We start from the raw sequence: 25,830 nt of genomic DNA on the forward strand, positions 1-25,830 counted from the left end.
GGAAAAGTGGAACGCGTATAACATAGGGCCTACGGTACTTCAAAGGATTTAAGATTGGTTTGCATTTGGACGCACAGCAACGACATAGGACGCACAACGCAGGCAATAATTCAGATATCCATCGCGTCGTGATTGGTAAAATTATCCACGGCGCGCTTACGTCAATGATTGTACTTTGTCAAATACGGTATAATATACTGTATTTTGTAATTTATTATATTGAATAATTCAGTATGAATTGTTTGGTAATAAAGAACACACACAATGAAATGAGAAATATAGAAACATCTAAATTTGTTGGAATTTGCATAAATTAACATACATAGAATTTTTTAGTTTTATAGTTTTAAAAGACAATACGTGTTATACTACCTATATCTATTAGCCAATCGATAAATAATTAATGAATTTGCCTAATGAATGAAAGGTGCAAATCTATGTAATTACATATTTAACCTTATTTATTTCAAGATGTATAAGTAAGATAACAGAAAATTACTGCAGTTACTGCATTATTAACATTGAATTTCTGCTACAAAAGTATAAAACATGTGATTTACATAAATATGAACTTTAATAAAAGGTGTTTTAATAAGTTGCAGTATTTCTCGCTGCCGAAATACACCTCATTTTGATTAGCAATGGTCCTTATAATAGTGGTCCCTAAAAGAATGGTTATTAGAGATGGTCCCTAAATGAAATGGTTCAAATTAGAATGGTCCCTAAAACATGGTTCTTATTAGAGATGGCCCCTAAAGGAAATGGTTCTTATTAGAGATGGTCCCTAAAAGAAATGGTTTTTATTAGAAATGGTCCCTAATCGAAATGGTTCAAATTAGAATGGTCCCTAAAACATGGTTCTTATTAGAGATGGTCCCTAAAAGAAATGGTTCTTATTAGAGATGGTCCCTTATCAGATATTTTACTAAAACTTTCTTCAAAATATCAAATTGAATTTGTATCACGCCCATATATGGACATTACTTGTCCACATTACTTGTCATTCTATATCCATATGTTAAGCCCAACTGACACTGTTGATGGAATAATGTGTTATGGCAGAATACAAATACACATAGCAATGGAATTGTAAACTCATGTAAGCTTCTCATGCGTGTTACAGGCCAATCAACAACAGTGTTTGTTGGGCTTAGGATGCAACATGAATTAAGCTTGATGTTATGACCTGAAGGTCGATGATTCCAAAGGTCAATGACCTTACAGGTTGATGATCTCATATGCTTGTAGAGATGACAGGAGAATATACATAAACCACAGAAATATGAGGAATGCGCCACTGAGATATCGCATTTTCATTGGTCCTCCAAGCTCGGCTTTACCAAATGGTTCAAGCACACGACGAGAAGCAATCAAAGCTGTGCAAATTAAGGCACAGATGGTGTAGATGACGACACTCACCCCCAACGAACCACCTTCAATGCAGAAATCTTGGCCCTGGAGAAGGAAAAGTTCAATGAATTAACTACTATTCTTGTAGGCAGTAGGCATCATACAATGGCTGGTTTAGAAGATTCTAAAGGTGTCTGTTAGGTTTTGATATAATATATTTGAAAGTTTCATTAGAGGTTTACTAATAAATACAATTAACAAATTCAATTACCTTTGAAGCCCAGTATATTGATGCAATCACCCATGGTGTTCCAAGACCAAGGAACACATTCACGGAGTTACTACCAGTGACGTTGCCGATTGCCGCATCTGCGTATCTCTCATTAGTGGCTGCGGTTTTACTCGCAAAAAGATCTGGTAAACTGGTACCAAGTGCAACAAATGTGATAGCTGTAACACTGTCTTTAATGCCTGCTATGCAACCAAAGATTGATGCTAAATCGCCGATAATTGCGGTCAGTAAGCCAATGAAACCGAGTGCCACAACGAACGTGATCCAACCACCAGAATTCAAGAAGTTTGGTGGTGGAATAATGGCGAAGATGACCTATTAAACCAAAGAAATCATAGAATAATTAGTGGCAAATAGTAATAGTGTGGTTAAAAAAAAGGTGGAAAACTTTTAGTCTAATTACTGTAGTATATATAGTATATATAGTATCTTGTCTCCAATGGTAAATAAACTGAATTGCTGTGTATATAAATAAGTAATAAGTAATCTCCTTTAATCTTAGATATGACACAAAGGGAAACAGCATAATTCATGGATTATTATTAGAAATACAAATATCTCTTTCATCAAAGTCAGTTCAGCAAAAGGTCAACTTATATACCTTCCATCCAAAAGTCAAGAAATGCAAGATGTAGTCCTTAAAGTTTGCGTTTTCCACATCTCCTCCGTTGACATTCATAGCATCGACGAATTGGTCGCCATACGAAGAGTTGCCTAGTTTTAGTCGGTCCATGTTGATGTGGGTGATGTTTACCACACGGTCCAGAATCGTTTTGTAATCTAGATTAATCAGTTTAATCAATTAGTTGAATGAAATATCGTGCCAAATAATCAGAGAAAGTAAAAGTTAAACAAGTTGAAGTTGTAACATTAACATTATCATCAGTGAATACAATTACAACTACAGGCTGTCCAGTAAATTATTTCTACACCACGCCTGGCTTTGCTGAAAAGGGTTTTATTACCCATAGACTCTTTTATTCAAATTATCACCATTCATAACTTCAAGAAGAAACCAAACACAATGTGCGAGAGAAAAATATAACTCACCGTCATCGTTAATGATAGTAACAACAGTTTTTTTCAATCTTCCGAGCTGAGCGCCTCCTGTAGGGTCAAAGAGTTCCACTTGAAAGCTTTCATCTTTCTCGTATTCTTGGTCGTCAATAATCGGGATGAGAATGTTCTTCTCCCTCTCTCCATGTTCAAACACTAGAGTGCCCTCTCCTCCCTCGAAGTCTTTGCCATTTACTGCTTCAATGTCCTTGGTGCGCCAGGTCACTTCAATTTTTCCATCGCATCCATTGAGACGCTGGACAGGTAGCTCGGCTTTTCCAATGTTTTCAGTTACCAGAAAGCTGGTCTTGGCAAACTCTAAAGTTCCAGGCTCTAGTAAAGAATTAAAAATGTTGACAATATTTTATTTGGCATTTCATTAGAATAAAATGGTCAAATGTTATTTACTTACTACAGTGTATAAATATGTATTATGTATATAAATTAACATCTTCAATTTGTAATATCAATATTCAGATTGAAACAGGAATTTGGTGAATGCTAGATTCTGAATTGATTGCAGGGAATGGCAGAAGATTAATTCAAATTTATTATATTTGATGAATTATTCGTTAACATGAAACGACAGGTTGTACGTCGTTAACATTTTTCATCATCGTTATCAACGTCTGAAGTTGTTCATCGGTTACAGTTCAATAATTGCCTTTTATTGAGTCCGAGAACGAGGTAGTTATTAAGCGGCAATAATATGGATGCATTTGGGAGAAGGGAGCATGTATGCAAATGGAAAGATGTTATTATAAAAGATGCCTATGGGAAGAAACTAACAGGAATATATTGCAAGCACTTTCTGTAATTACGTTATCTAGAGGGCTACAACTTGTTTGCTATGTCACATAAGAGTATTTCTCACTCCTTATGTCTGATAAAATTGTAGAAAATCTTGTGCATATTATTATGTATCTCAGTATATATAAATCCAAAGGCAAATTACTGAAAAATGACAATCAGTGGCTGGATCTCAATGAAGATACAAAATAAAATAAGCAAAAAGCTAAATCAAAACGATAAAGTAAAACAGCCAGAAAAATTAGGAGAGCTTTCAGGCAACACTTAACCCTTCATCAATATATATAAAATGCACAGAAAAAATTCTAAACCTCGCCTTGTAAGGATTAGATTTGTTTCAAATATGTGAATAATTATAATTGATTCTCACCATCATCATTGATAATAGTGACTTCAGTAATTGGGTGCTTTCCGAGAACGACGCCGTCAGCCTTCTCCTCCAGAGTCAACTTGACAAAGAACGTCTCATCTGGTTCCCATTCATTGTCATCGATGATCTCAATTTCAAGAAACTTTTCAGTTTCTTCTGGCTCAAAAACCATTATTCCTTTCATAGGAACATAGTCTGATTTGGCTTCAGCAGTTCCATCCAGTGTCTCAAACCTACAAATTTAAATCAAAAAATTAAATTTGTGATATTAACAAATATAACTTTAACACCATGTTTTCTTTCAAACCTTTTGCTTTCTTTCATGATGTTTTCAACAATAAAATAATTATTAACAGAACACGGTAGAACAATGAATGTAACAAGTAGGCCTACAAGACAGCTTTAAGTTCATACTTATTATCTGATCAATATACAGTGCATGAACTCGCATTGAGCTTAATAAAAATGATTGATTGTATATTTCACACTTTATACATGCGTCACATACTGATGAAAGACATATTAATAAAATTGCTAGGGTTCACACTTTATGCATTGAATGCGCTTAGAATGTAATTCTTTATTAATTCATTATTGGAATTTAAATTATTATTTGTGTTTAAATTATGTTTTGAAAGTCATGGATATAGTTGCCAAAACCCAAAATTCTAGTTCTAAAGACTTCCACTCAGTTTCAACCGCCCTCCATTGTATGAAGTATATATTTAAAGTATGCTAGTTCTGTTTTAAAGATCTTCCAATAAAGACATCCACATTAAAGTTTGCAATTAAAATGCAATGCATTCATTATCATCAACAATTAATATACATTGCAAGGTGATTTATTGATACTTGTATTCAAAAGTAAATTGACCAGCTTAATTTGCATACTTAGAAAATGAATAAATGAAGAATGAGCCAACTTATTTGCCATGCATTCATCTATTTACTCATTAAATTGCAGGTTTCTACATAAAATAATATTATATATGCCCAAGTAATATGCGTTTGCATATTGATAGAAACATTCCAATATCCATCAACGTTTTATGCAATTTCTAACAAAGATTAGTAAATGTTTCCAAGGACGATGTTACAGTTTATTGCAAAATGTTAGAAATTTATATTAGATTTCCAACTGTATAACTCAGTCTTATTATTATTAGGTAGTAATTGTGTTTAGTTTAAAGATCACGTAGTCAATATTTGAGTCATATAGTATATAAAATATTCAATAGTGTTTCTACTATTGCACAAGCTGTATCTTGGATAAAGGTTTTACCATTTCCATTTGTAACAGCAAGTTAAAGAATGGAAACTAAAATTGTACATTGTTTTTACTTCTCAACTTGTAAACTGGTATTTTTACCTAAACTTAAATTTTAATATATATCTGACCAATGATGGACCATAACATTATTTATTCTTTTTTAATACGAAGATAAATAATAAGTTCTTGTTGTACAGTAGCTGTAAGGTTGTATAAAGAATCCCAATCTATATGTAATGTGAATTTGAATATAGAGAGTCCTCAACATGCTTCAAGCTTTAACAAGCTCTGATTTCATGTAGCTCTTTGCTGAAAAGCTCAAGTAATTGAACATTGAGCACCCTGGTATTCTGTTGCATATTGAGCACCCTGGTATTCTATTGCATATTGAGCACCCTGGTATTCTATTGCATATTGAGCACCCTGGTATTCTCTTGTATTGAGCAACCCTGGGATGATTCTGTTGTATATTGAGAAGCCCTCATTGTTTAACTAATACTGCTCATTATTCAATCTCTCTTCCCTGATTTAAGTAAATATTATCTTTTGTACTACAAATACTGCTGTAGCTAGTTAATGAAAACAAAATAATATTCCTTGAATTATAATATTTGTGGTAGCAAACAAACGCAAGAAAATGTTAAAATTCAGAATTCTTGGAAAGATGACAACTTAATTAGATGGAGACCTGTACAACTTTATAACAAATTATTAATATGATTTTTTTTCTTCGTCTAAATGTTATGTTTCAGTCAAGAAAATGTTTACGTCTGAGCCAGTATGATATTTTTTAACATTCTAAAATTGCCAACGTGTCAAATTGTTCTTGTTTAATGTTACTCTTGCGATATTTATATTACTTATGTGACAACAAAAATCCCAAGAGAGCGATGCAAAATTGTTGCCTGTTGCGCATGGCTAGTTTTTAATCTAATAGTAGAAGGCTGTGTATGTATGTAATAATACTAAATAGTACAATAATGATATTGTAAATATGATGAAGTATTGTAGTGTCATATACTGTAGTGTTATAGTGTTACAAAGTATTGTAGTGTTATAGTGTTACAAAGTATTGTAGTGTTATAGTGTTACTAGTATTGTAGTGTCATATACTGTAGTGTATAGTGTTACTAGTATTGTAATGTCATATACTGTAGAGTTATAGTGTTACCAACTAGGTATACCTTCTTGATCCTTCCTTGTTTTATTTGCTTACTATGTTTATGACTTTTTACCATTTTCAGTGTATTTTTATTAAATGTTAATATTTTTTTAAATGTTGAATGTACTTTTAACAATAATTTAATTAATTAGTGTTCCATGACCTTCTCATCAAAATTAATGTCTCTCATTGTTGTGCTATGTCACCATAATGTCAATGACGGCGAAATGTCCCCAATAATGGGGATAGCTATGCAAACAAGTAACAAGTAAGTAATTGCTTGTTGATGAGCCTATAGCCTACACCACAGTGGTTCTGCACAGAATAAGAATTTTTAGTAATGAAAACAATTATCATAACCAATTCAGTTTACCTGAATTAAATTTATCCAATGTAACTTTTAGACTAGATAACAATCAAATTACAAATTATTATAAACTATTATTTTTTTTTTATTTGAATAATTATGACATTCTTTTCAATTATAACAAAATCATCAATGTAAAAAGAATTGTAAATTTAGAGAATATGCATTTTAAAAATAAAGTTAAATTCACAGTAGAAACGAAAGCACTCTAGTTTACTATTTTCCCCTCTAGTGTTATATTATATTTAAAGAGTAACATTACACCTTTTTAAGACGCTTGCTTTTACCACTGGATAACACAAGACCATGCGTTGCTTAAGATGTATTCTAATTTGAAACTAGATTAAAGGTAATCAATCACTTTTGAAATTTGATAGCTCATAAATTATTTAGACGTCATAAAGAAGAACTGTATGATCATGTCTGTAGAAGAGATTTACAAGAATTCAACAATGTTTGACTCGACAATGTTCAGTACAGTAATAGTACTAGAGATAATTTTATGATTATTATAATTTATTACCTGTATTAATATCATAGTTGTGTAATGATTACATTACCAGGGCTATTTAGAGTTATTAATAACAGTTTGTACTTATCCCGGTACTTATATAAACAATTATTGCTTGCTATACATTTTAGCTCATTTAAAAAGAATTTTTTATTAATTTTCGTTTAAAAATGGTATCAGCAAAACGAAGACACACAATTTGTTATTCTCTGCTAAAAACACACATACTAAACAGGTGAACAAGCACCTGGAAGTTGTTCACCTTTGCAATAACTGTCAAGTTATTGAATTGCCTCAAAGCAGTATAAATCACATAATATACAAACCCTAATGGCTTACTGCAAACAATTACACAAAAAACAACAACCTTTTTTACAGCTGTACAAAAATTTATTAATTATACAAATTTAATAATAGGATATTCATTTAATTAAAATAAATTAAATATGATATTGAACGATGAAACCATAGTTTTGTTAAGAGATGACACAAGGTCAATTAATTAGTTTCGTTAACAAGCTATCAATAGTAAGTTCCTTTGCAGATTACACTGCAGTGAGAATAAAAATGTTCAGTTGCGTGGGTGGTAGTTCTGATATGAAAGTCTGACTGATATAGAGTAGAGCTGTGAAACTGTTTAACAGTGTTTCACAAATACCAGCAACTTAGGTTGTACGGTCTGGTCAAATATCAACTTATATTCCAAGGGTCCAACAGGGTTTTTTTTTCTCATGCAAGTCTCAATATGTAAAAGGGATAAGCATCTTCCTCCAAATCCTTCCTTAGTAGGGCTACTGGCTGTTAAGTTAGGTCTTAATCAAAATTTAAAAGGTGTATAGTAGTTTGACGTTGCTAAAATTCTCTCAACAAGGTAGCAAATATTTGCTATATGAGATGCCTCGCAGCAATATAATTACTGTGTACCGCATATTCAACCAATACAAATTGAAATGTCATTAACTACCAATCGGCTACTCTTCTCAATGACCCTTTGGAGCTCATCCAGTATTATTATTACTATATAATACTCTGGCCTCAAGTTGTAAATTATTATATATTATAACTCAATAGTTAACGGAATATTCAATATAAATTGTACCATGTTGTCTACTACTTGTTGATAACCTTTAGTATAAAGTAGCCATTGGGAATTAGCAGAAGTTAATGATATGCACAGTTTTTTGCAGATACCAGCATATCAATGAATTTAAAGTTTAACATTTGAGTAGTACTATTAAACTGGTTATGGTATATAAGCGATATCTCATTTTCATAAAATCATCAATTTTGCCTATCTATAACATATGTTCAATTTACTCAGCACTGTTGTCAATATTCTTAGGCCTCCAGGGAAATGAGAATTACTTTATCCTCTTTAAAATATTATCAACCGACTTCTCTTTATGTAAAAATATGCTATAACTTGTATTTGAAAATGTCTGTTCTGACGATTCATATTCTATATTTGCCTATTTAAGAACAAAAAGGGGTTTATCTGTACTTCCTTCTATAGGCTAAGTAAAGTCATGTTACTTAGTAGCAGGTTTTAAGTTCCTTTTGGGGTTATTTTGCAAGGTAAACAACACATTACAGAAACTTGAACAGAACCGATACTAGTAAACATAAAGAAAAGCACTTACTTGAAACTAACCAGCTAGTAAACATAAATAAAAGCACTTACTTGAAAATAACTTGGCTTTTTTTGTTTCCACGTCGTACAATTCCTACTTTGACACGACCCGCATTTTCCATAACGGAGTAGGACACAGCAGCAAACTCAACCACTGCTTTATCCGTCCCATATTCAAGCTCGTCTTTGGATAAGTTGGGCAATTCCTTGTTCTTAATTTTGTTATAGAGCTGAAAAAAAGAATAAATGTTGTTGATCTTTAACAGTTTTTTTTAATTAAAAAGCATACAGAAGCTATGGTGTATCCACAGATTTTTAAAATGTTAATTTCCTAATTATTCTTCTGTAACTTGCAATAATCCTTGATATTATACATCTTACTTTTGACATTTAGGGAAATAATTTGTGTTGATGGTTGCTATGACAATTTTTACATCCACATTAGATAACAAAATGATTGAAAGTAATAAATATTGGTAATCAATACCCTTTTTTGTTGCTGAAAACATTTTGTTAGGGAACAGTAATAATAATAATAATAATTTATTCCCTGATATTACACAAATTCCTAACATGATACTAGAAGATATTAAAATTTACAAAACTTCTAGACTACAAACACAACTTTTGGTTTGTGTAATTGAAATCATACTATACTTTCTAATTAAAATTCTCATCAATTCGAAAAAAAAAAATAATTTTGCAGATGAAATTAAGTATAAGTCTTCATATATTTTTATATATTGTGCACAAAAATAAATACAGAAAATAATTCTCATACAATAATGTTTTATAGGACTACAAATTACTTGTAAAAGTATGTTTTATGTAATATAATATGATGTACTTAAATTATCAATCACTATTTCCATTTCTATTGGATTAGGATGCAGCACGAGTCGCACATAAGCTGTTAACATACATTACAAAACTACTAAAATGCAAGTTTGAAATGTCAACAGATGTTAAAGTGTTGAAACACATTCATGTCATTCAAAATAAATGGAAAATACTATAATATTTTATCTTTATTCAAATTTCTGCCAAATACAAATGAACAGATTTAAAAGACAAGGAAAGACCAAACACCTATGCTAGAAAACACAAAAATTAAAACCAAACAGTTACGATCAACCATTACAACATCTAAAAGAAATTGTCCATCTTCAAATATTAACATAAACATTAAAACAAATAAAGAAAATAACATAAATATTTCTATGGTTATTATTAAATAAAATAATTAAGTAGTATTTGAAATATATTCATAATATTTATTTTAATCATTTTAATGATTTTATTTTCAAATAAAATAATAATTAAAAGAATTTGAAGATACCACAATACAGGTACTAAGTTTGTTGAATCATACCTCATAATATTATGAGGGCCCCTTGATTGTCAGCATAAGCTGTTTTAGAGTCACCCTCACTAAATAAGGTTTAATAAAATAAATAAAATACCTCCAATGCATGTGGATCCTGCTCGTCTACCTTTGTTCGTCCCATCATGTTACGAGAAGCGTTAATTCTGTACCATCCGCGGCTATGATGTTGATGTTGCTGACATTCAATAGCAACAAGTTTAGCGATCATGCTTTCGTCAATATCAGGATGTTTCCCGACTTCTTTCATGAAATCACGTACCACTTCACGATCAACCCCATGGCCGGCTGTAAAGAACTTTTCCCCTTCTCCTGTTACAAACAAGAAAACAATATACAATACAATATTTAATAGGCAAACTCTTTCTATGTGCTAGATAATTTCACACCAAAAAAAACAAAATTATGGTCATCTACAACTATTATCAATTGAACAGTAATTCTATTCTATCACAACTATTTTATACAATTTGTTTAACAGTTTTAAAGACTGCGCAACTTTGCAATTTATTTGTTTCTACACGAAGACAATAATTTTTTCTAAAAACCCAAAAAATATGAACATCTACTGTATCAACTGAACATTAATGTCCAACTTATTTTACTAGAAAATGGAAAATCAACTTATATTAAACCAAAAACATTAGAGAAGGGTAAAACAGGACTTCTAATAACTTTATTTCATAGTAAACTAGTAAACTGAAGAACTATTTTCTAAATGACAAAAACAAATCTAAAAAGAAAATACTGTAGCATGCAAGTGGGTTTAACAAAAGAGACTAAAAAGTAAATAAAAAAGGTGAAAAATTACTAAATTAATTTAAAATTTGATAATATAAAACAAACTCAAAGTGAGGCAGGCTATTGTGATTCAATTAGTCATCCAGTAAAGATGATACAAACAATGTGTGAAATATTATAGTGCCTCACTTTTTACAGAGTTAATTTCATAGTATCACACTATATATCAATATCAGTGGACCCTTAAATTATGGTACGCTAGGATGTTACCACTAGAGGGCGTGGTTTGCGGACTGTCCCATTTTTTAGGTCAGAGAGTTTAACTCAAAAACTCTTCCTTTCTTTCATTCTGGAGAGAAAGGCTATGAAGTTCAGGTACAGTACTGTACATCACTATTACTATATATATTTTCAGGATAGGATAGCATACAGTAAATTCCAAATATCTGGCAAATGCATAACAGAAATTTGCTTGGTTTGAAATATCATATACCTATGACAAACTTAGACAGCAGCTATGAATGTCTATATTCTGTTTGCACTGGACTTATTTGGTAAGAAATGTATCAAGATCTTAATAGGAAGGAATATTCGGTGACACGTTCCACCACAACTGCCTTTAAATTTTAAGCATACTACGTTGTGATCTCTTTACTTTCGGTATTATTATTATTAGTGAAAATGATTTGAAATTTGAACTGTACCCTTATTTTGATGAAATGAGGGATTTCTGGTCTCTTAATCTAAAATTAATATTTTGATTAAGGTGACCCAACAGACTTTTAGACAATCTAACAATTTACCATTTACAATTGTTGTATTCCGCATTCAAGGTGTGCTCTCAAAGTAATTTGTTATCTTCTTGTATTATATGTTTATAGTTAATAATTAACGATGATGACCTCATTTGAAATTTTAGTCATAACTCAACATTCCCAAGAGAGAAGATACTAATAAACTGTAAAGTAATTTTAATAATAATTCAGTTTATGAAACTTGTTCTTCATTCTAATAGATGTGAGGACGTAGATGTAAAAATATGAATAATTAAGTGTTTCTGAAATAATTATATTTCTGTTTAATATTTCATTTTAATTTGATATCAATTTTGAGTTCCATCTTGCTATAAATAGTTCAATGTCTTAAGGAGCAATTTATTTTATTAAAGTAACAGTATGCTCTTATTTTAAGTATACTCACATTTTAAGTATAGCTCATATTCTAAGTATAGGTCATGTTTTAAGTATTAGCTCATATTTAAGTATAGGTCATATTTTAAGTATAGCTCATATTTTAAGTATGGCCCATATTTTAAGTATGGCCCATATTTTAAGTATAGCTCATATTTTAAGTATACTCATATTTTAAGTATTGCTCATATTTTTAGTATAGCTCAAGTCATACTCCTGTATTGGGTTGTAAATGGTAAATGTTTTCCTTGACTTAATGCTCCCTCTATTATTTTCCCAGATAATGTGGATGCTCTAAAGCAGTTTTTGGAGTCAGAGCATGTCTTTTTCCAAACTTTCTCCCGTGTACTGTACATGAATACACAATATCTATAATTTACATTTACAGTGCTACAAAATATTTTTCCAAAGAGATTTATAATTAGTTGTCTTTGCTGTAGAAATAGTTTCCATTGTATTCATCTGGTACAGCTCAAAACCCATTCAGTTACATAATTGCAATACCATTGAAAAATTGTGTATTCAAGTAAAATTGATTGCAACTTATCATACATTATGAAATTAGAATTAGATGAATTAGCTTTTAGATGAGAAGTAATTACCACACCTATTTGTGATGTATTTATAGATTAATGCTAGTTTGAATTGAATGGCTGTTTGTTCTGTTGGCACTATCCAATTGGTCAAATCATGGAACTATTATAGTTCCATGGTCAAATAAGGTGGTTGGTTCGTACACTGCTGCTGCCATTTTAGGGTTGCTAATACAAACAAGGCAATGTCATGTAAATTGTAAATTACAGTAATCTGGATCACAGTAATCTGGATCACAGTAATCTGGATCACAGAAATCTACAATAGTCAAATTTTTAACAGTAGTTATAACCTGTGAGTTCATGCAGCCGCGACCTTTAAACTTTATGCTGGTGGCTACAGTATATGTGCATGTTATAAAATCCTTTTAATTTTACTTTATACTGTAGGAGCTGCCATGTGAATTTTTACAAATTAGCATGTTCACATATTGACCTTTTTGTATCTGTAGTATACAATTGTTTACTTGTTGCATGTGCTCAGGTTTCTCACCATGTGCAAAATAAATTTTAAACAGCTTTGTACAGTATTTATTTAATGTTAGTTGTCTTTGGTGGAGTGCCCCTAAATCCCCTCCCCCACCTGTGGCCTTATTCACTAACCTGATAGGCTATATGAGATACTCCCAAACCGTTATCTCATTTGTATAATAGTTGCGAAATGTAATTCATTAATCGATGTCATTAGATAATGAATGCAAGCTTTTATCACTGCTTCAATTGTGTTTGAAATTAGTTGTGTAAATTCTGTGTCCATATGCTAGAACTAGGCAATTATGAATTACGCATTGGTGATGAATAGTAAAATTACAGTTGATGGTTAATAACAGAACGATTTAGGTATGATGTATAAATGGCCACAAATTAACAGCGTAAATGACAATGAGCTTAAAGTAGTGAATGTATAAAAAATAAAATGATAATAATGCCAGTGGATGCCTTACTTCAAAGCTTGGTTCCCACTAGAACGCAACACAAGGACGTAAGCGCAATGCAAAACGAAACACAAGCTAACGTTTGGATAATCCATTGCTTGTGATTGGTTAAACTGATTCCACTGACATCTTTGCGTTGCGTCTAAGTGGGACCCAAAAACTGCACGTTTGCAGTCACTGCAGTAATTCTTCCTAAAAGTACTGCACAGTATGTTTCTCTAAATCATGCAATAGATGTAGTAATATTGACATTACTATTTAAGACTGCTCATGTACATAATAGGTTTTTCCACTAAGTACTATGAACAAAGTGCTTGCCTTTGGTAAAGAAAATATGAGATCGGCTTTAGAAATATTATTTGGCATTGGAGTGTGTCTGGCAAACAATAAAATGTTTTGGATGATGAGAAGGCTTTTATGATCACTTGGATGAACTCTTTTGTAAGATGACAATACAAAGAAACAAAAGCTGTACAAGGATAGATTTCGATATCTACCTAAAGGTTAAAAACATTTTCAAAAGCTTAGTTGATATGAAATGATACCATTACCTGGCTTCTATAGAACTCACAATATATTTTTAACAATGGATGATATTTCTTAAAACATATTTATGTATTCAGCCTGTGTGTAAGTTGAGGTGGGGTCTTTTTCTACATATTAAATTACATAATCTCAGCTTAGACAGTGATGAGCCTGTATCTTAACAAGGTGTTAACAGAAGCCAGTGGTTTATGCAATATAAACACTATACTGTAGCTATTGACAATACTAAAGTACAACACACCCATTATGAACACAAATATTGAAAAACAATCATCTATAGTAACAACAAAATTCTGTGTTCACTGATTGGACTAATATTACTAATTTTTGCAGAACCCATAAATGTCCCTGAACATCTTTGGAAATACAGTACATAATTAACAGTGTTAATCAGTGTTATACTGTTAATCAGTGTTAATCTGTTTTTTGAATTAAATTGGTATGACCATGCGTGAGGATGGCCATATGTAATCGCAACAATAACCTGCTAATCAATATCAAATCAAAGCACAGCAAAATATATAGATCCATATTTTGATAATGATACTGAATACAAAATTTTATTAGACTTTGTAAGGTTAGTGAGCATGTGCAAACATTTACTTGATTCAAGCTTCAGCAACCAATTAAAAAACAAAGACATTTTATCTAGTGGGATTTTTGAAAAAACTATCTTGGCAAAATTTGTTTTAAAGGGAATAATCAAAACTTTAATTTAATGTTGAATATTCTAGTATTTTTAGTACTATACTACAATTTTTCTGACATTACTACATAATTACACTACCATCTTCCTCATCTCCCCACACCTCCTTTCCCACCCCTAAACTAACAAACCAATCATGTACACATGGTGCATAGTTCCACATATGGCTATTTATCTCACAAGTATACCAGCTCAGTGTACACTGTACCAATGTAATGAAATGATAGAATAATAATAAATAAATGATAGAGACATACTTTAATAATTGAACTGGATGAAAAGGGGATGTTGCTGAATGTTGTTGTTGGATGTAATGATATCAAACTTTGAATAAAATGACCTGGGTAAATACCATACCTGGCATAAGGCCATAGAATCTTATTTTTCTTCAAACTTAAACTAAACTAAAACATATTTTGATTTTAGTTTTAGAGCAAAGATAGATGAGGTGACACTTAAAGCCAATTTACATTATATATAATTGGGCTCATTAATTTTTAATTTTTTTAGTTCACTTCCTAATGGACATGTGCACTTTATATACCAGATTGTTTACTTTTTGATTTGATTTAGCTTTAGTGTGTTTAGTGTTTTGTGAAAAGTTAAGTTCCTGTGTAAAAACAAAGCATAATCCTTATTAAATTAAGATCCTTCAGCAAATGTTACCCATAGATTTTTTTTCCCTGCAAAACTTTGCCTTTAAATTATAAATATACAATAAGGCCTTTTGAATGCCAGGTAAATACAGTAGCCTAGTTATATACTGTACAGAGGCAGATAGTTAGTTTTATGGTTTTAATTGTAAATAACTGACATTGATAAAGATTATCAAAACATTATTATAATTATTGCCTAGAATTGTTGACATTACCATTTATTACCATAGTAGTATCCAATATTCTCCTGCCCACACATATTGATACTGGGATTATAGCATTTTTTTTAGCAAATGAAATTAGATAAAAAGAGGGTAGTAGGCCTATAGAAAAATGATGTGAAGAGAATGAAAAAAGGATAGAAAATAACTTAGTTATAAAAATTCCATTATAATATCAAGCTGTTTGAAATTAAAATTTAATTAAACATATATTTAAAAACCATCATTATAATCACTGAATTTGTTAAATTATCAACAAATAAAATGCAAATTTATAATACGTTTCGTTGTTCAAAAGTTAGAAAACAAACAGCTAAATAAATGTCTCTCCTGCATTCATTACTTTGTTGAACACCAAAGTGAACAGAATTGTTTTCAGAAGTGCTTTTATAGAATGATGTACTGTAGGATTGTAAAAACTGAAAGTGTGTTTCTAGTAATTTGAGAAGATATAGTACTAAAATGATGCATTTTAGTATAGAAAAAAGATGTTTCTACAAACTCCTTCAGTGATGGCCATATTGCAAACAATATACAAATTCAGAAAACCCAAATAGAATAGTGAAATGTGTAGAAACTCTCATATTCTACTTTAGTTTAGTAGTAAATATTCATGCATTCACATCTAGCCTTGATTAGTGCTATTTATTATAACAATGTTTAATACAACATCTATAAGTATTCCTTGTCTGTTACCAAAAACTGGTTAGGAGTACAATTAACCCTATACATTCAACCCCCTGTGACCAAACATGAGAGTTGGGGTTCGATGTCTTGAAAGTTTATCTTCCAAAACACACTTCCATAGAGCTAAAAATAGTACTTTTAGAAAGAAATGTGGACAGTATTTGATGAAAATTTGGAAGATACTACTGTGTATGTCTAAGACTTTTTGGTCGAACTAGACATACAGTATCTTGCTTTAATATTTCAACCTCATCCGATAATGTTTTGTTTTGGAATGAAACAAATAAAGGCTGGAATATCTTATGTGAGTAGAAAATGAACTGATAAAAGCCAACACCAATGCATGACAAGTATATCAAATTAAGCCATACTTACTCTTCCCACCTGTCAACCAAAATAAAACAAAGAAATTAATTAAATTGTCATTCCAGCAAATAATTTACATAAAATGTTTGCAAAATAAATGATAAAAATAATAATAGACTTAGCCTATAAGCAGTATGAATGCAATTATTAAAATAAAATAAAATATATATTTGACCCTTAAAATTAAAAATCAAGCAAGAATACTATGAAATAAGTAAGAAGGGCGAATGTTCAAAAAATGGGTGAAAGAGATGATTGGATAAAATGGCAGGTTACATGATGAGGAGTGGGGGGAGGGGAGGTGGAAGATACCAGTTGAAATGTTCAAATACTTTGCGAAGTGTGCTTCCACCAAGACATGTATGGTACAGTAAACTCTCCGAATACCTGACTAATAACTGTTTTCAGAGAGTTTGTTTGTTAATGGGAGAGTTGTCTGTATGCTACCACCAGATCTGCACAACAGTAGTACAACAATAATATTGCACTGATCAACTGTAAGTAATAAATTCAAATTTTTTTTCAGAATGGAATCGTTTATGAAATTAACACAAAACAACAAACATCACCGAATTTGAACAATGAATATTGATGAACGTATTACAATAAACCTCGGTGAATTTGAACAATGTACATTTCTGAATTATATTCTGTTTGATCAATCAGCAAATGAAAATAGGGCGGAGCTAGGAAATGTTGTGACAACAGTTGTTTACATTGTTTCTTTGTTCTATTGTATAATAATTGGAGTTCATTATAAATTTGTTTATGGTGAAAAATAAAAAAGCTTTTACAATATATATGCAATTATTTTCACATTAACCTATAATCCCATAGTTACTATGCTGGTAGTACTGTATCTGAAAATCTACACTAGGTGTCTAGAAAACTCAGATCTCAGTTCAGACCTGATGAGTTCTAGGCACCATCTAGCCTACTATAATTATATCTAGCCTACTATAATTATATAGCAATCTAGCCTACTATATCTCCTTGACTAAGGTAATCATGGGACACCATCAACACAATAATCATCATTTGTATGCATGCTTTATAATTGTGTCTGTCTAAACAAACTGGATGAAAGTATACAGTATACAAATACTGTATATTCAAAGCATTAGAATATAAATACAGTATACATATTAATCTGTAATTTAAGATAATATACGTCGCTACGGAGGAGACGGAGAATTTTATTAAAAAATGCGATCAATGATAAGAATTATTCACAAAACGTGCAATGTATTGTTAAAATTCTATGCAAATATATTCCAGAATTATGGATTTTTTCATAATTTTATGTAACTGTGTACCATAGCATTACAATACTCAATAATTTAGTAGGACGCATTTAGAAAATGAACAAAACGTTCGATGTGTTTGCACTATAGTATTGTAATATTCATAAAAGTAATGGGTTTATCTTGGAGCTATAAAAATATAGTATGCTCTAAATTGTCATGGCAACCAGGGCTAAGAGACTCTTCTTTCTTAACGTGTCAGGGAAAACGAATATTATAAATCTTATTGGACAAGGTGTTCTTTATCAAAGAGGTAAAATCTTCATGGTTTTCTACAATTTTTTAATTAATTATACATTAATATACGGTAAGTTACAGATGCTGAAAACATTGCAGCAAACCCAATTGCTGACATATATGGCAAAGCCATATCAAAATGTAATTGTAATGAAAAACAAAATACACCAATTAGTCATCTAATTAAAAAACAATAAAAATACAATAAATGTTAAGGAAAGGAGAACGCAAGGCAGCGAGGCTCATCAATTGGCCAACAAAAATAAACAAAGTTGATTTAGGATTTTTGAACACTAATTTAAAAAAAATTATAATATACAAAACATGGATTAACTCGGATACTAATCAGTTGCATAGATGCTAATAAATCGAGATCATTTTTGAGACGCTAGTGCCAAATGTCACTTTAATATACAAATTTGTCACAAATGTCACTTAATATCTGGGGTAAACCCCAAGTCATATGGAACTACGTCATTCAGGTTGTAAAAAAACCTCACAAGACGGCAAAGCCGTCACTAAACCTGTTGCAGTTTGAGTCACATACCATGATAGTAGTCTGCATCCCTTTCACTAGGAAGTCATGGCCTACGCAGCCGGGCGTTTAATGTCATATTTTTGACAGGATTTAAGTTGAAAAACTGATACTTCAAATCAAATACTTCCTGCATTACTAGTCCCTAATTTGTAGGCTACTTGTTGACCTTGTTTGACCCAGTTAAAAAGTTCATGTTCTGCCTTTAGCTATGGAGTATATAACATTACACATTATCATTTTGGTGGTCTGAAATTTTAAGATTATTTTTTTCTGTTTCCATGCAGGTCAAATATTCAAAAGTTTGGATTTTTGTATACCTTTCACTTTTTAATGATTATTGTTTAAAAAATGTTCATATCCTATCTACAGTAACAGCAAGTAACTAGCCAAATTACAGGATGGATATTGGAATCTCACCACATTACTTCGCAAGTGCGGTGAAAGTACAAGTATTGGAAAATATCCATGTAATATCACCAATTTGATATCTACATAATTCCTCAAAAGAGAATGAATAATTTAATAATTAAAAGTATTTAGTTAATGTATTTTACATTAGTAATTTTCTCAGCCAGGGCAATATGTAAATTCTACTAATATTAAACCTCTTGGGAGGTGGCTTTAATTATTGCGTATAGTAATCCAGTAGCTGAGGTAATTGTGTTACTAGGTTTATCCATTAGAAACGTTTAATTTGTGAATTTCTTTTATGAAATCAATGAATACTGCACACTTTAATCAATCTGTTTATTTAGCTTTGAATTAAAAACCTCAAATATAGAAAAGAAAAATGGAAATCCAGAGCAGAACAGAAACAACCTTCAATGTTCAAATCAAGCATAAAATACAGTACAGTATAATACCATGAAGGAATTGTAAATTGCATATCTTGTTTTTACTACAGGAGGCTACTTTAATATGTTGAATATGACAAATGTTGTCAGAGTTATCAACAGAGATGCTCCTGCATATTACCTTTTCATATCATATTTTGTAAGAAAATACAATAAAATACAGTAGCCGTACTTACACTACAGTGATAAGCGTTTTGTGCAAATGTGCATACTTTAGGTACAGTGGCTGAGTGTGCTTTTATTTCTATAGAGCTATTTGGACTGATGTTTATTCATAAACTCTACATTAGGTACACTTATATTATGTCAGTTTTTCAAATATGTATCAGCACAAGTTAATATCACTAAAAGATCAATCATTTTGAGAAACACACAAGTTCAACTAAGGAAATAATAAATAAAATGTTTTACATTAGAGACTGAGAACTTGTCTTACTCTAATAATCGGATACTCTTTCATATAAGACTGTATCAATACCTACTATATAGCTCTGCTGAATTTTTAATATAATCATTCAAGTGTAACAGCTATTATGAGCATCAATGCACTAAGCCTAATCCAAGCTTAGTACAAACACACTATACAGTATATTACATCACTGTATAATGTTTAGAATAGTAAACAGTAAGCTTCACAGCAGGCATAATTTGTGGACCTACAAGTTTGTTGCAAAATGGAAGACAAAAACATTAAAAGTTTAAAGAAGTGGAGAAGTTAGTTATCCTATACTGTATGGTTGTCCTATACTGTATGGTTGTCCTATACTGTATGGTTGTCCTATACTGTATGGTTGTCCTATACTGTATGGTTGTCCTATACTGTATGGTTGTCCTACTGTATACTCTAGGCCTATATGGTTGTTTGATACTGTATGGTTGTCCTATACTGTATGGTTGTCCTATACTGTATGGTTGTCCTATACTGTATGGTTGTCCTATACTGTATGGTTGTTTGATACTATATGGTTGTCCTATACTGTATGGTTGTTCTATACTGTATGGTTGTCCTATACTGTATGGTTGTCCTATACTGTATGGTTGTCCTATACTGTATGGTTGTTCTATACTGTATGGTTGTCCTATACTGTATGGTTGTTCAATACTGTAGGTGTATGGTTGTCCTATATTGTATAGTTGCCCTAATGTATACTCTAGGCCTATATGGTTGTCCTATACTGTATGGTTGTCTCAAGATGGGTGAAAAGTTTCTTGTACTGCTACACAGACAGTTTTTCCAAAACCAGACTCCAGACAACTGTGGCAGACCTTTACAATCTATAAGTTAACTGTACAGTATACTCCTGTCATGATGCTACTGTCCTTGATGGTCACATTGAAGATTAACAAAGCCAAAAAGGTATTTTCCTTTAAAAAATATGACTGTGAAATTTAAAAAATTTATTTTTTTATTGAGAAATGTTCTAGGCCTATACTAAAATATTTTTTTTTTATATATAAAAATAATAACAAAAGCATAAATAATGAAGATTTCCTGTGGGAACCACAGTACCAAATATGGAGATTTAAAATGTGAGTAGGCAGAATGGTAAATTCCCTGTCTATTCATGAAGTAAGTAAACTTGTCTCCCACACAACAAGGACATTTACAATAAATCAATTATTGAATAGACTTTTATTTCCTTTTATTAAGAAGAACAAATGAACTACTCCCAGGCACAGATGTAGCCTCAACGTATTTCAGTTTTTATTTGTACTGTAGGCCCACAATTTAACACTATTTTCTAACAATGACGTCCTTGTGTTGTGGACTAATTTATTCTGTATTTCCTCTATGATTGTGTATTTTACTGTACACTTCCACAAGGTCATTCTATCATATTCATATTTAAGTTTAAAATTGCTTTAATTATATTATTAGATATATAACAATGGAGTTACTCCATGATATTACATTGCAATCATCCTGTGTTCTGAGTACAATATAAGCCCGCCCTGTGTACAGTATAAGCCCACACTGTGTACAGTATAGGCCAGCCCTGTGTACTGTACAGTATGCATACCCTGTGTACAGTATAAGCCTACCCTGTGTGCAGTAATGCATGCCCTGTGTACAGTAATGCATGCCCTGTGTACAGTATAAGCCCACCCTGTGTACAGTATAAGCCCACCCTATGTACAGTATAGGCCAGCCCTGTGTACAGTATGCATACCCTGTGTACAGTATAAGCCCACCCTGAGCTTAGTCCCCACTGTGTATATAGGTTTAGCTTAAATGATGATAAATGAATAATGAATTACAGTACAATACAAAACAATTATAAAATTTGTAAAAAAAAAATCCTTACCAACTCCAAGCTCAATCTCTGTCGTCTCTTTTTTCTCGCCACAATAATCTTTGTCTGCGACAAAGGCGATAATGATGAGTATCGGAAAACACAAGAAGGTGACAAAAGCTTCCCACAAATCTACCTTGCTTTCGGAAATGACGGAAACGACGAGGAACAGCCAGATATAAGCGAAGATTGAGAATGATGTAGTGACCATAAATACTTTGATAGTTCGAATTCTCTTTGACTCTCCCTTAGGAATGCCCATGATACACACAGCTGTGATGACCAAAAGGTTAAAAGCTGCTGATCCCACTATCGTGCTTGGTCCCAGTTCTCCGGCATGGAAATTATTTCCAACAATCTCTATTATAGACAGAAGGATTTCCGGGGCACTGGAACCCAATGCCATAAGGGTTAAATTCGCAACAGTATCGTTCCATACTCTAATTTCTATCTCCTCAATTCCGCCCGGCGCATCAGGATTAGCCAGTTTCACTTTCTTTGTTTTACTTGTAATAACCTCAATTGCTACCATGAAAATATCTGCCACGATGGCCACACCCATAAAACTCCATAGCAACGCAGCCATGTATAAGAAACCTCGAAAGCCTTGGTTCCAATCTTCTTCACCAGGAATAATTGGAAGTATAAGACCAGTGCAAGCAGTCGAATTTCCATTATCCGGTGGTACAGGGCAACCACCCGTTGGTGCCGGGGTAGTAGAAATATTCATATCCATATTGAAAGATTGTAATGAAGAAAATTAGGAATCAATAAAAAGATTTGGTCAAGTTCTGGTTCTACAGTGAAAACAGACAACCTAAAAAAAAAAGGACAAAACAAGAGTAAGCAAGTAGGTTAAGCGTGACAAAACTTATAGTAAAAAGGCCTTCCTGTATTAATTGTCATTGGCTTATAGCATCAACCAATAGGAATGCTTGAGTAGTGTCTGAAGTCAATGACTATGATAACAAGCCGCCCACACTGTTGAACAGGGAGTGCCCTGACAACAAGGGATGCTGTGATGCATATTACAGTGGCAATAGAAGTATCATATTAGTGTACTTTATATAAATTTATGATACTTTCAACTTCTTTTTTTAATTCAATCCAGAATATTACTGATAAGCATTAAGTATCTGTTACCTTCAATTCCTTCCATTATTTATTTATACTGTATGTTTTTGTAAATTTATGGGTACTAATGTAAATTACTGTGTTAGTTGTCTTTGAATTATTTTTATTATATTGTTAATGTTCTCTACTGAACCACTGGAAATCAATGATTTAGCACTGAAAGTATCATTCAGTATAAAGACAGAATGAATAATTATTTGGGCTGACTTAAAAATATTGCTTAGTCCTCCTGATGATTCATACATTTGTTGATGTTAATTAGCATGTTAATTTTTTATTTTGGGTAAAACAAACAAGAAAAGATTTAGATTTATCTGACGCCAACTTATTGAATATTTGGGAGTGCCTTTACAACAAATGAAACCACAACCTGTATTACATCCTGTATTACCTTGAATTAGCAATGTTAACATTACTAAACAGAAACAACAATAACACATAAAACATCCAACTGTCAGTTATACATTGCTTGTGCAAACGTTTCATTGGATTTCAATAAATAAGCTTAAGGGTTGTACAGTAGGAAGGGTGGGTGGGGGGTGGGGGGTTTGTGTCCGGGTTGGTGGAGGCTCAAGCTGGTGTTCATATGGTTCAAAGACCCATTTTTCTGAAGTGCATTTTCAAACTAGGAGACATAGCAGCAGTTTTCAGCACCCACACCCCAATTGCCCAGCACAGATAGTCATATTTTATATTGATAATTATATTTAAAGCACCTTTGCCCCATCTGTTTTTAGCCTCTCGCTACAGCCTTGATGTGGACTGGTAGAATAACGCCTTAGATGATGCAAATCCAACCATAGATTAAGTAAAATTAAATGTTCAAACATCACGTACAAAGGGATGCCGACGAAAGCTCTTAAAACTAGGGTGAATGAACACTCCGCCTTTTCACAAACGCCATCGGCGTTTCATACCGCTTTGGTCGGCCGACCATACTTCAGGATGATTTGATGGAGGTTTACATACGATACAGTACAAGCGATCCCCGCCAACCGACGCAATTTAAGTCCCAACTTAATTAGCGCACCACTACCGCATATACGCGTGACGCAACAAATGCCATAGGCCTAAAGAATGAAGAAAAATATAAAACAATACACTGCTTACCATTGATAATGTGATTTTTACAGCTAAAACTAAATTACTAGACAGGATTATCCACACTTTCCATCAACAACGCTCCGTTCACACCAGCAGTGGGTGTGTGAAACACTTGGTGATGAGATACACACAATCGCGTTGCTTTGAAGAGAGATCAAAACAATCGTACCGTATCAAACCAAATCACTACGTACTAATAAAAAGTAGTTCTAATAAATTATCAACCGGGAATCGGGATGTTTAAATTTCAGAAGTTAAAATTAATCTTAATAATTACATTGATATATTTATTTATTTTTTATAATTTGAAGGTAAAATAACGATTAATTTATGAAGAAATGAGAATAATTGACATGGTTGATTGATTTCACTTTCACAGAACAGCGCAATGATATAATGGACTTGTCAAAAAAGACTAATAAGAAACCACAACCTTTACAGTAGGCCTACTGTACATCTTCTTTTGATGTGCACCGATTAAAATAAATATAAATATTTAGAGGAACAGCAAATGTTTATGTGCTTATTAATCATATCAATTTGATCAAACAACAAATTCAATGTTGCATAAAATGTACAACATTTTCATAAAACATACGTTTTTATAATTTTTATGATTTTATGAATGTACGATCGAGTTGAATCTTGTTCGTATTTTGTATATCGATATACTTTGTGTCCATGAAAACCATGCTTGTAATTAATAAATAGTATATTGCATTAGGATTTATTTAAAAAGTAATATGAATATAGGGGGTGCTATACTAAAATCGGCATGTTTGGTAGAACCATTATATAGCTCCATGGTAGAGCATGCAAATTATGTAATTACCAGTAGGCCAATATTTTAGTAGGTCTATATTTCATTTATAAAACTTGAATAATGATTAAACAGTTTTCTTATCGTGCGTCTTTTATTTCGCTTCATTGAAAAAATAAACCATAATATGCAGAATGTTCGGAACATTTTTACTAGACCATGTGTAAAATATGTCCCCCCCCCCCCCCCCCAAAAAAAACATGAAAAATTAAGATTAATGAAATCAGACTTTACAAATATTGTTTTTTTCATTTTGCAGTTTTTATAAAGTTATTTACTTGTGTAAAAAAATATAATTATATAACTTATAAAAAGACAAAAGAAACAGTTAATTTTAACCAAAAACCATTGCCTCAAAGACAAATTAAGTATTGTTGTGCTTTAAATTATAATTTTTTCAGATAAATATATTTTTTTTATATTTTTTTTTTCGTTCCAGTTTTTGGTCAAAGTGAATAATTATTATGTGACCATAAAGTTGCATATTCAACACCAAAATTGAAAAACAAAATTGTTTAGAGGGACAATCTATCTTTAATTATAGTTATTAAATTTATTTTGCAAAAATCATGGTTGAATTATATTTACAGTACCGATACGGTTATTGAGTGTAAAAGATCAGGGGAGAGTTTATCACAATCTGATCTCCAGACATGCATACAATTAATTATTAGGTATCTATTGTTTTGTGTTTGGTTTAAA

At 31.8% G+C, this 25,830-nt stretch overlaps 2 protein-coding genes across 2 annotated transcripts in view; one reads left to right on the forward strand and one right to left on the reverse strand.

Annotated features, from left to right (window-relative positions):
- LOC144840300 (pre-mRNA splicing regulator USH1G-like) overlaps positions 1-25,830 on the forward strand; it is a 30,159-nt gene that overhangs the window by 2,429 nt on the left and 1,900 nt on the right. The gene's annotated exons all lie outside the window — the stretch shown is intronic.
- LOC144840281 (sodium/calcium exchanger Calx-like) lies at positions 855-24,450 on the reverse strand. Its single transcript, XM_078696044.1, has 9 exons — positions 24,315-24,450; positions 22,083-22,887; positions 10,282-10,514; positions 8,870-9,048; positions 3,879-4,111; positions 2,693-3,031; positions 2,244-2,422; positions 1,622-1,957; positions 855-1,455 (listed from the first exon to the last, which is right to left on the reverse strand). Exons 2-9 carry the CDS (start codon positions 22,804-22,806, stop codon positions 1,219-1,221), a joined length of 2,460 nt encoding a protein of 819 aa, XP_078552170.1. The 5' UTR covers positions 22,807-22,887; positions 24,315-24,450; the 3' UTR covers positions 855-1,218.

The sequence above is a fragment of the Antedon bifida genome, chromosome 4 (assembly GCF_963402885.1).
Source record: "Antedon bifida chromosome 4, ecAntBifi1.1, whole genome shotgun sequence".
In the NCBI taxonomy this organism is placed as follows: Eukaryota; Metazoa; Echinodermata; class Crinoidea; order Comatulida; family Antedonidae; genus Antedon; species Antedon bifida.